The sequence below is a fragment of the Daktulosphaira vitifoliae genome, unplaced genomic scaffold (assembly GCF_025091365.1).
Source record: "Daktulosphaira vitifoliae isolate Bord-2020 unplaced genomic scaffold, ASM2509136v1 Scaffold_1, whole genome shotgun sequence".
In the NCBI taxonomy this organism is placed as follows: Eukaryota; Metazoa; Arthropoda; class Insecta; order Hemiptera; family Phylloxeridae; genus Daktulosphaira; species Daktulosphaira vitifoliae.
Genome location: NW_026099572.1, coordinates 64,612,955 through 64,625,697, shown reverse-complemented (window position 1 = coordinate 64,625,697; position 12,743 = coordinate 64,612,955). Strand labels below are relative to the sequence as shown.

At 38.5% G+C, this 12,743-nt stretch overlaps 2 protein-coding genes across 2 annotated transcripts; both read left to right on the top strand.

Annotated features, from left to right (window-relative positions):
- Window positions 1–9,086: 9,086 nt before the first annotated feature.
- Window positions 9,087–9,842, top strand: LOC126894995 (uncharacterized). The gene has a single exon (XM_050666431.1). The coding sequence runs from the start codon at window positions 9,087–9,089 to the stop codon at window positions 9,840–9,842; it is 756 nt and encodes a 251-aa protein (XP_050522388.1).
- Window positions 9,843–10,777: 935 nt separating this feature from the next.
- On the top strand, window positions 10,778–11,221 carry LOC126894991 (uncharacterized). The gene has a single exon (XM_050666415.1). The coding sequence runs from the start codon at window positions 10,778–10,780 to the stop codon at window positions 11,219–11,221; it is 444 nt and encodes a 147-aa protein (XP_050522372.1).
- The last annotated feature ends 1,522 nt before the right edge of the window (window positions 11,222–12,743 follow it).

Here is a 12,743-nt window from a genome sequence, read left to right as displayed (position 1 = left end):
ATGATCCCCAATCTCAAACTTTCAGCATGGATTGTAGCTCACCTGAAGTCATCGTTGTGACGTCACCCGGTTCGCCAACTTCAAACATAGACTCGCTCTATGTCGATTCTTCTAATATTTCAACAGTCAGGCAACCCAATGTTCCTGAATGCTTTCCACTACACTACACTGGTCCCCTTAATGTACTTGTTTCTGCATCTGGTGATAATAACTTAGGTAATTTTCACCCAGTTAAGCTCGGTAAAACTTTTTCCTGGTATTCTGAGCATAAACCCTATCGGTTCTAAGCGTGTGAAAATCACGTTTGAGTCGGTTAATAACGCTAACAATTGTCTCACTTCCCCTTCTCTTTCTGAACACGGCTACTCTGCGAATATTCCTAGTACTTTACTATATAGTATTGGAATAATACGTCTTGATAAAAGTATCTCTGAAGAAGACTTTTGGGAAGGTTATGAATGTTCAGTCAAAGTTGTTTCATTCAGACGCATTAATATAAAAAAGGATGACATCCTCGTTTCTTCAAATTTAGATGAACTTAAATTTTTGTCAGCAACTCTTCCTCAAAAATTATCAATATACAAAGTTATTTTTGATGTCTCTCCGAGTATTCGTTCTCCTGTCCAATGTCGCAAGTGTTTACGTTTTGGTCACACCCTTAAATTCTGTCGCAGTAAGGAGCACTGCAGTCACTACGGTCTCTTTGACCACACTGAATCTAATTGTAACGTCAAGTTAACCACACCTACTTCGTTCATTTTTTGTAAACTGAACCCCCTTACGACGGATAGATCTTGCAGCGAATGGTCTGTGCAAAAGGACATTAAAAAAATAATGGCCACAAACAATGTCTCGTTTTCTGAAGCCTCCTCGATCAAACGTTCCAGTTTAGTTAATAAAGCTTTTACCTTTTCTGATGTTGCTAAAAATACAAATATATCTAGTGTCGAAGTCGTAGCTTCTCCTTCCTTTCCTTCCCTTAGTCATTCTACTAATACATATACAAATAAACAAAAGAAGAAAAAAAGTAATAAAACTCAAGTCCCCCCCCCCCACTTTCCTCCTTTACCAAATGACTGTTCTAGGCCAATTTCGCCTAATGGCAGTTTTTTAAAATACATGTCCCAAAATCGTAGTATTAATGTTGATGACCGCAACTAGATTTCCTGCTTATCACAACATATCATTCAGCTACTCGCGAGCGATCCTAATTTAATTTCCTCTCCTTCAATACTTCAATCAACTATAGAATCTTCATTACCTACATCCACTATCCTTTATCTGACAATGATAACACATTTTAATAGTAATCCTAACTTTCCTTCTTTCAATATTCTTCAATGGAACGTAAGAAGTTTATCCCCTAGAATGCACGATCTCTCTTTTCTTCTCTCTAATAATAAATGTTCTTTTGCTCTCCTTTCTGAAACTTGGCGCCTTTCAAATAAACGTGTTTATCTTCCACAGTTCAACATTAATCGCTCTGATCGTATCGACGATTTTGGCGGCGTAGCCATCGCCTCTCATCATTCTATCCACATTAACCCTATTTCTATTGATCTTGTATTAAAAATCTCGCTTCTTAATCATTCTATAGATCTTGTCAGTATCCAGGCGTTTACTAATTTACCCAATCCCATTGCCATTTGGTCTATTTACATTCCCCCCTCTTCCAACCCTCCTTATATACTAATTGATAACATTTTTTCTTTAGTTTCTTGTAATTCTATTATAGGTGGTGACTTTAATGGTCACCATCCCTCCTGGGGTGCACTAATCTCCAATCATCGTGGTAACATTATTTCGTCTGCTATTTCTGCCTATAATCTTTGTATTCTCAATACAGGACTCCCCACCCTCCTTACAGGTCCTTCCCAAATGGATTCCGCGTTTGACCTAACCATTTCATCTCCCTCTCTCTCGTTGTTGTTGTCATGGTCTGTCCTAGACTGCACTCATAATAGTGATCATTTTTCCATCATTATTTCTCACACAAATTCTCCCTCTCCCTTTTCCTCTCACACTGTTGTTAACAGATTTAATTATTCGAAAGCTGATTGACCATCTCCCATTGAGGACTACAACTGGTTCGTGTCTACAATTATTTAAATTATCTGTTCCTTTAATTAAAAAAACCAAAAAGTCCTTTCCCTCCTCTCCAATATGGTGGTCTTCCTCTTGCACCTACGCTATTAATGAGCGCACTAAAGCTTTTAAAAAATATAGATCCTCGGGTCTGCTAAGTGACTTTTTTGAGTACCAAAGGGTACGCGCCTCTGTTCAAAAAACACTTAAACAAGCAAAAATTATGTCCTGGCGCTCTTTCTGTTCCTCACTTAATCCTTCTTCTAGCCTGTCCAATACCTGGACTATTGCCAAAAAATTAAAAAACTGTCTATATAAAAATTCTCCCTCTTTAAACTAGTCATGGTTTGATCCCTTCTGCAGTAAGGTTGCTCCCCCCTACGTCCCATCCTTAGAAGAATCCTCTCCTATCCTTGATCCTAACCCTTTCCTTAATTTTCTCCCTTTTCATCCTCTTACTGATTCGTTTACACTCAGTGAAATGTCCTATGCAATCTATTCGCGTAAATCGTCCAGCTCTGGTTTGGATGGAATTTCCCCTTTGGTTCTAAAACATCTCCCTTCTCATTGCCTTGAACTTCTCTTAGTCATTCTTAATTCTTTATGGTCCCAAGGTGTTATTCCTGATTCTTGGCGTAATTTTAACGTCATTCCCGTTCCTAAATCTAACTCAGCTTCCGTTGCATTTCGCCCAATAGCTATTTCCTCTTCTCTTTGCAAAGTAGTCGAACACATTATCAAGAACCGTCTTGATTGGTTCTTTGAAAAAAATAACTGTCTTCCCCCTAATTTATACGTGTTTCGGAGAGGGCTGGGCACCATGGAGTGTTTATCCACACTCACGGCCAGTATATACAAAACATTTTGTGATAAATCCTATTGTCCCGCTGTCTTTGTTGACATCAAAGGTGCTTTTGATTCTGTACACATTCCTACCCTTATTTCCCTTTTACATTCTTATTCTATACCCCCTACACTTTGTAATTTTATTTCAAGTCTCTACTCACAACGTTTTCTTACTTTCACTTCTCCTTCCGGTTTAATATTAAACCGCACTTCCTACCGCGGCCTCCCACAGGGTAGCTGCCTTAGTCCTCTTCTTTTTAATATTTATATGAGCAAAATTAGCCTCTCACCTCTAGTGGTACTTTTTCACTTTTCTATGCTGATGACATCGTTCTTTTTTCTTCTCATATATCCATTCATAATGCCCTCAACTCCCTTAATAATTCACTTGCCGTCCTCTCTAACTCTCTTCAAATTCATTATTTTGAGGCTGCTCCATTGAAAAGCCAGTTAATAATTTTCACTAGAAAACGCTTACCGTCAGTTTACCCTATAATTACTCTTGATGGGATAACCATCCCCCCGTCTGAATGCGTCACTTATTTAGGCCTTAAACTGGATCCTAAGCTGAGATGGCTTCCTCATTTCTGTTTTATTCTCTCGTCCGCTACTCGCTGGGCAAATTTCTTACGCTATATTACTGGTACATCCTGGGGCTCTCATCCCTCCTCATTACTTCTCATTTTTAAATCCGTTATCTGCGCTAAAATTTAATAAGGCTCTTTTTATTTTCTTCAGCTTCCTACACTCATAGGAAAAAACTTAATTCCCTTTTATCCGCATGCTTGCGCAGCATTCTTGGTGTTCTTAAGTCTACCCCGAGCTATAGTATTTTTGTTGAGTGCTCTTCTCCCCCCCTCGAAACCCGCTGTCGCTTGCTTGCTAATAAATTTCTCCTAAAATCTCTCTCCACCCCTAGCCATCATATCTTCTCCTTATACTCCGAATTAAATAATTGTTGGCGCTACGTGCCTAAATCACTGCCAATTTTAGCCTCAGTATGCTCTTCTCTGTTACCCATGGTCTGTCACATTTACAAATCACACTCCAGATTACCTTTATTTGACTGTCCTCTAGTGGCTCTTACAATAGCTTCCATAGTGTATACTTCAACGTGTTTCCTCGGCTTCCCTCCTTCAATCCTTCGTTCTCTTTCTGCAACTTCCGTTAATAATCTCTTCAAAGATTATATCTCAGCTAATTTTCCGACTAAATGCTTGATATTCACAGATGGTTCTGTATCAACTAACTCGGCTGGTTGTTCTTTCTTTATTCTTGAACTTAATATTTCATACTCAGCTGCACTCCACCTTTCTACTTCTTCTTTTACCACTGAATGTCTTGCCATCGTTAATTTTTATATCTTCTACTTCAATTAATGAATTTGCTATTTTTTCTGATTCTCTATCTTGCCTACTTGCCCTCACTTCTAATCCATTTTGCTCTCATCTTTCTCCTTACATTCTTATTATTAGATCACTTATCTCCTTAATTCGATCCCAAAATAAATCTATTGTTTTTCACTGGGTGCCGGGCCATGCCAGTATATTAGGTAACGAAAAAGCTGACCGTCTTGCTACTTCTACTTCCCCCTTCTTTACTTCTTTACTTCTTCTAGCCATAATATTCCCGCTTCTGACTTTCTTCGCCTCTTTCGACATACAGTTCTTCAAGCCTGGCAGGACAGTTGGGCTACAATAAAATTGAAAACGGTATGTTGGTACCGCTCGATTTCTCCATCCATTATACATTCTCCATGGTTTCATAATCTTGACTTATCCAGAAACATAACTTCTCAGTACTCAAGACTTAGGTTAAGTCATAATCTTCTGCCTAACCATGCATTTCATCTTTCCCTAAATTCCGTTCCCTTCTGTCCCCTACATGATAGTGAAGCTCTATGCGATTTTTCTCATCTTCTCTTTGATTGTTCTGCCCTAATTAACAGCAGAAATAAACTATTCAGCCTCTAGCCTCCCACAATATTAATCCCCCTTCCGTAGCTAATATTTTTAATTCCCGTTCTTCCTTTATTATTATTTCAATCATATCTTTCTTGAGGAGTTCCGGCTTTGTCATTTAATCTCTCATTATTTTATTTTATATTCTTCTATTTACTTATTTATTTACTTTCTCTCATCCTCCATTATTTCAAATAAAAATTTTAATTTAGTAATTCTTTTAGTTGTACTTTTAAATCTGTATTAACAATAATTTTAATAATATTTAATTTTTTCTTTATTTTGAGTATACTAACAATTATTGTCATATTTGTTATACCATTATAACATAGCACTGTTACTGTTATACTTCTAATTCACTTTTTTTTTTCTTTGTTTATAATTGTTGAGCTAAATATTATTTTAATAAACGCTATTAAAAAAAAAAAAAAGTAGCAAGTTGGATCGTAAAATAATAATTTTTTTGTATAAAGATATTTTTAAAAAAATGGGTATATATGTAATATAAATATAAAAGTCTAATATATGTAAGGGAACGGCCATCTAAGTGTAAACATTTAATCTATTAATGATTTTCATTTGATATTAGTCGCAATGGAGTATTGGCTATAGTTGATTAATTCTGTGTTAATTAAATTTTTAATTGTAAGACAGATTTATTTTAAGCCTCTGGGAAAAGGCCAGCAGTCATACAACAGCCACCAAGCTAATGTCAAATGTAATTTGTTTTAACGTTGATGTGTAATGATGATAAATTAAAGTTGTACATGGCCTACAAGTTAAGAGAACTAAAAGTTGTTCATTCTTTACGTGGAGTGAGATTTCAGGGTCCAATGCAATTAAATAATATTTTATAGCTTACAAATGAATTTATTCATTGGTTATAGACTTGTTTTTTCGTGGGAGCGTGGACACCAAGTGGGGTCGATTAACGTCGACAGGTTGCTCTGAGAATATTTACCTTGTTTGCGAGGGAGATAATGTAAAATCATAAAATTATAATTCATTTATTAATTACCACTTAATTGCAAAAGAATATGATAGCTTATTTAAAACTAATTTATAAAGTCAATAAGAAGGAAAACATAATTTATCTTACCTTTTGTTAATTTGCATTTGAACTGTACGAGACATAAATAGTGTAGTCGACATGCAACGAAGTTACTCTTTTTATAAAAAGAAGATTGTTGTAATATATTCGTCACTATTATAATATGAAATAACAGTGGGCTACTCGTGTCCACAATAATAGTTTTTCATTTAAGATTATTAACACTTATTTATAAATTATGTTCATTTGCTTAAAATAACATGATTGTTTTTAAATAAATAACTTAGAGAAATATTTAACAAACACATACTGTCATTTAATCTTATTATATAATAGAACAAGGAAAATAACGCTTTTCTGGAAAAATTACTTAGCGTGCTCGGATTTTCAAAATTTTCTTTTTCAACGAAAGTACTCGATCACCAGACTCCAGGAAATTATATTATATTACACACAATTCAGTCATGAATCAATTATTAGTCACCTTTAAAAATCACTCTTCAAGAAATTTATAAATTATACTTGTCAGCTCTTTTTACTCTTATCTTAATAAACCAACTATTCCAGGAAATCCCCACAAAAGATTAAAAAGACAGTGGTGTCGTGACCTACTTTTATAATTTAAAAAAAAAAAAAAATGTATATGTATCAATCCAACTTATTATCACTATTATTAATATTATGTTCGGACTAATACCTTAAATTTAAATTAATATTCATGTTGAAGTACCTCCGATGGGAGGTCTCTTCACTCAGTCTCTTCTGTCTGTTTTTTTTTTTCTTTTTATGTTATCACTTAAGCTTATTGTTCAATATTGTAACAGATAGCGTAATAATTAAAATTTTGTTAAAAAAAAAAAAAAAATCTTAATAAATAAACACTATGTGTCAACACTAGTCTTAAATGTAAAAACAAACTATATTAACGTTATATAAAAATGATTTGTATATTATCCACATGTATTAATTTATATATTTCATATTTTATCAAATAAACGATATCATTACAAGAATGACTCAATGATATTTGTTTGGGGATACAAAATACTATAAAAGGCAGAGTAATCCTTCTCAGTCAGTGCTGAGGGCTTGGAGGAGTCTGTCTCCAGATATTCAAAGAACTATTATAATCGCGCTCTCGACATCGATACGAAAAGTTCTTAATCATCTTTGTCGAAATTCTCACGTGTTAATTCATGAACTAAACATTTAAGATCGTGTTATTTTGTTATTATTTGATACTATTAAAAGTTATTATAAGAACTAAGAAAAATCATCAGGTAAGATTTCAAATCAATGAAAGCCGATACTTATATTATATTATAACTCAATCATTTAGAATTAATAATCTGAGTATAGAACGTTAAAGCGATAGATCAAATAATTATTTTAATCTTTAAACTTCGATTAACTATTACTAACTAGTTCGTACCTTATACATAATCACATTACATGGTATTCGTGAGATGGCCACCGCCCAGGCACGTAGCCAGAAAATATTTATTGGAGGGGCCAACAATTTTGAGCCCTTGTATCATTTTCCATAATTTGTTCCCCATGAAAAGCTTGTGGGGGGCTCCCTCCACTCTTCCTTAGACAGTATCCCATTCTATGAATCTTACAAGTTCAAAATTTTACCATTGATTGATTAAAAACAAATTGTTTTCGTATAAAGTATACTAATTATTACAGTATTATAAAATCCCAGCACAGGGGGGGTCTCAGCACAATGGTGGCGTGGCATAGTTGGATTAAGTATAATGATATCTAACAGTGATTAAAATCACTATCAAAAAAAAAACGCTTTGATGCAAATCTTTAGATAGTGTTTAATTTTAAAAAATTGATGGATTATTCCAAAAGCTACATGATCTGCTAGTTCCTTATTAATATCCTGATTAAGATAAAGTATGTCTAATGAAAAAGGGATTATCTAAAAATATTATTTCTCATAAAAAATTGTGTTTGACCCCCGCCACTATCAGCAGCTAGTCATCTTCAGTGTTATAAATTTATAAATAGCGATTTCTCGGTACAGTAAACTTTTATCACCGCTTCATCAAAAACGCAGCAGCCATGCAAGCCGCCAAGTATGACTTGATGTCTCAAGTGAAGAAACGGGACGGTCCGTTGCAGTGGACAGATGAGACTCGGACAGCTTTCAGTCGCTGCAAAGAAGCACTTGCCGCTACTACACATTTAGCTCACCCAAAAGTTGATGCTCAACTACGCATCTGCACCGACGCTAGCAACATCGCTGTAGGTGGTGTTCTGGAGCATTTGCAAGGTAGTCAGTGGGTCCCGCTAGGTTTCTTTTCTAAGAAGCTCACAGAAGCACAAAGGAAGTATAGCACATACGACCGAGAACTACTGGCCGCTTACCTTGGCACCCGCCACTTCATCCACATTATCGAGGGTCATTCAACAATTTTGTGCACCGATCACAAACCGCTTACTTTCATGTTTACACAGAAACATGAGAAGTTGGTTGACCGTCATGTACGGCAAATTTCCTTCTTGTCACAATTCATCAGCAACATTGAATTTATACACGGCACTGAAAACATTGTGTCAGATGCACTGTCCCGTAGCGACATCTCGGTACTGGAAGCTGATACCCCGACCAACGACCAGTGGTGGAATGATCAACTGGAAGATCAAGAACTGCAGGGCATTTTGTCGGGCGACAAAAAATGTTCTTTTCTTCTGCAAGTACACCATTCAACAAACGGAAGAACATATGCGGATTTTTCGACAGGCACAGCTCGCACATACGTTCCTGGTAAGCACCGTCAAAAAATTTTTGAAGACTTACATAGTTTGGCTCACGGTGGAAGAAAAGCGACCCAGCGCTNTTCAAAATATTATCAGTAACATATTTTTACGAATATCTACAAATATATACTATATAATATATACAAAAGGACATAAGCAAGTGGGTCAAATGTTGCATAGTTTGCCAGCGGGTCAAGGTGAATCGGCATACAGTTTCTCCAATTGCGCCCTATACACCCGTCGAACGTAGGTTCGGTCACATTAACCTAGACATTGTCGGTCCGCTCCCTCCTTCAAAGGGAAACAAGTATGTGATAACTTGTATTGATCGTTTCACCCGTTGGCCGGAAGCATGGCCAGCAGATAACATGTCCGCTCATACTGTCGCAGTTTTGCTTGTCAGTAACTGGGTTTCGCGTTTCGGAGTACCAGACTTCATCACCACAGACCAGGGACGTCAATTTGAATCTGAGTTGTTCAAAGCATTGTCAATCATCTTGGGAATTCGACACATTCACACATCACCTTATCATCCTCAGGCGAACGGCATGGTTGAAAGGTTTCATCGCACTCTAAAAACTGCCCTCACCGCAAGTGGTACAGTCAACTGGAGTGAAAAATTACCTGTTGTACTACTTGCCCTCCGTTGTACGGTCAAAGAGGACATCAATGCAGCTCCGGCTGATTTGGTATACGGTACGGCACTACGTTTACCTGGCGAACTGTTTCATCAAGCCCCTGCAACAGCCCGCACACCGGATTTTGCCGACAAATTACGACAAAGTATGTCTCAACTGCGACCAACACCGGGAACTGATCACGCCTCTCGTCGTTCGATATTCATCCCGGCTGCACTAGAGCAGGTCAGTCATGTTTTCGTTCGTGTCGACGCGGTTACACCTCCTTTGCAACCGAAGTTCGAGGGACCGTTTGCTGTGATTGAGCGCACACCAAAGACCTTTAAGATTCAGCGAGACAACGGTACAACATGGATTTCCATCGACAGGTTAAAACCGGCGTTTGTTCTGCGTGATGACCCACTCATTGACCACAGTTATTCAGCGCGACCTATGGATTCCATGTCAGCCAAAAAACGTAAACAGGTTCGTTTTTTCCTCCCTTAGGGGGAGTATTGTGGCGACCCCCGCCACTATCAGCAGCTAGTCATCTTCAGTGTTACCGTTTTTATGTCGCGTGATTATTTTATTGTATTTTGTATTTTGTTAAACATTGTTGGTATTCGTCGTGAGTTTTGATTATGTAATCGTCCCTACCTGTGTGCCTTATTAAATGTGATTTTTAAATTAACCGTCCTCCCTGTCTAGTCAGTCACCATTCGATCTCTAAAAGTTTCGTTTGTCGCGTTACCTTGTTTAATAAAGTACGCCTTTATATTTTACCGACAAACACGTGATTTTCTGTTTGCAAATTTTATTTATTATCGTGTATAATTTATTGTAGCTAATATTAAAATTCAAGCTAAATTATATGCAATTAATTACTCTTACGAACTTTATTTATTTGCTTTAAAAAACCATCGTTCTGGAGGACATAACCTCCAAATTGGTGACCATCGACGTGAGTCATTTTAGTTTTCGTTTTTATATTTTATTATTTCGTGCGTTTATTATTCGATATGCGAGATTTACTGTCAGTGGACAATGACACGTTTCCGCCGTCAAATCAACCGGTCGCGCCGCCGCTAGTGGCCCATCCACCGAGGGCACCGACGGATTTCGACACTGCCGTAGCCGCGATTAATACTACGCGTCTTCCTGGTTTCTGGCGGCACTCACCCACTCAGTGGTTTATACACGCTGAGGCGATTTTCAATAACCAGCGAATCAGATCCGATTTGTCCCGTGTCAACCACGTGTTAGCCGCTCTAGACGAAGACGGTATTCGCAACATTTCCGATCTCCTAGGCCCTGAAGTGCAGTACGCACTAGTCAAGGAACGCCTTATCGCTGCGTACGCAGTACCGCAAGCGTCCCGGTTTCGCTCCATTGTACAGCCCGGCGGGTTGGGCGATCGCCGACCGTCGCAGCTGTTACGCGATATGCGGAGTTTGTTACCAGAAGGAATCGGAGACGCCGCATTGAAAGAGTTCTGGCTCCAAAAACTCCCGTCAGCAGTTCTCACTGTAGTCGCCGGTTTGGACGGCAGTCTCGACGAACTCGCTGAACGTGCCGACCGCGTCATGGATGTCAGCAGCGCCAATCGGGATGTTTATGCGCTATCCACATCGTCTGCTCCCGAGCCTGATAGACTTCGGGCAATAGAAAATTCAATTCTGGCACTCACCGCTCAAGTTGCGACTCTTGCTACCATACAAACGAACAATCGTCCGCCGGATCAGCATCGTCGACAACGTTCATCGTTCCGTTCACGTTCCCGGTCGCGATCTCGCGCGTACAACCATAAGTGGTGCATTTATCATAACCGTTTTGGTAACGAAGCAAGAAAGTGTCGACCGCCTTGTGCGTACTCGTCGGAAAACTAGCGAAGGCGGCGGAAACCGTCACTTCCGTCGCCCCCTCGTCTTGTCGTGTGTATGTCCAGGACGCCTGCTCAGGAAAACGTTTCTTGATAGACTCTGGCGCCGAAATTTCAGTTTTACCTCCGATGAAGTGTGCACAAGTGGCGTCTAACATTACGCTCACTGCTGCTAATGGCACAATTATTCAAACATATGGACCAAGGACTCTCCACTTAGATCTCGGGTTCTCACGTTCTTTCCATTGGACGTTCGAGATGGCGGACGTTGCTCGCCCAATTATCGGCGCAGATTTCTTACATTATTATGGACTGCTCGTCGACGTGCGACACAACCGACTCGTAGACCCGCACAGTAACGCCTCTGTCAAAACAGTTTCCGTGAAGAACTTCAAAACGACATTGTTCAGCGTTATATCTTCTTCAACAAAGTTCACCGAACTTCTGCAAGAATATCCTGAGGTCACACGTGAGTCACCTGTGCCCACTACATTTAAACATAATGTGGTACACGAGCTGGTCACTACAGGCCCTCCGCTTTTTGCACGTCCTCGTCGTCTTCCACCAGACCGTGCACAGGCTGCACAAAAAGAATTCAACTATATGTTGAAGAATGGTATCTGTCGACCGTCGTCCAGTGCCTGGGCCAGCCCTCTACTTTTGGTGGCCAAAAAAGATGGATCTTTTCGCCCGTGCGGGGACTACAGACGCCTCAACGCTGTAACACGCGAGGATCGCTACCCGTTACCACACATACACGACTTTACGGCTCACTTGGAGGGAAAGACAATTTTCTCCAAGATAGATCTTGTTAGAGCGTACCACCAGGTACCGGTAGCAGCACAGGATATTCCTAAGACAGCGGTAACCACACCATTTGGTTTGTTTGAGTTTCCTGTAATGACTTTTGGACTCAAAAATGCAGCACAAACATTCCAACGCATTGTCAACGATATGCTTCGAGGAATGAGTTTTGCTTTTGCATATATTTATAAATAAAGTGTTCTGGAGGACATAACCTCCAAAGTATCAATGATACTTGGTAGTTTGTTATCATTTGTTGGACCAGAATTAAAAAAAATTCATCTACAACCACGTTTGGAGTAACTGCTATTTCATTTATTATTACGTCCAGAACGTTATCTTTTTCAAAATAAAAAATCATTTTTATATTCATAGTTTTCTATGAATATAAAAATGAAAATACAGCCATAATAATAACTGTATTACTCAATAGTAATCACAAATGAATAATAATTTCAATGTATATAAGGCCTAGTACGTTATTGATAATTCGTAAAAATAATTGAATTTTAAATTTGGGGGGGCCGGTCCTGGGCTACATTAAATCTAAGGGGGGCCAGGCCCACCCAGGTCCATCCATGTCTACGTGCCTGCCACCGCCTCTTCGTTACCTTAGTGTATTATTACAGGTACTTACCAACTTGGGTCATTTATAATATCTCTATAAGAGGAACCTTAATTATTTCTACTTGTCTTTATTGTTCTAAACCCTCGGACTCTACAAC

Excerpts from the sequence above, each read along its gene's own strand:
- LOC126894995 (XM_050666431.1), top strand. The coding sequence starts at position 9,087 with ATGTCCGCTCATACTGTCGCAGTTTTGCTTGTCAGTAACTGGGTTTCG.
- LOC126894991 (XM_050666415.1), top strand. The coding sequence starts at position 10,778 with ATGCGGAGTTTGTTACCAGAAGGAATCGGAGACGCCGCATTGAAAGAG.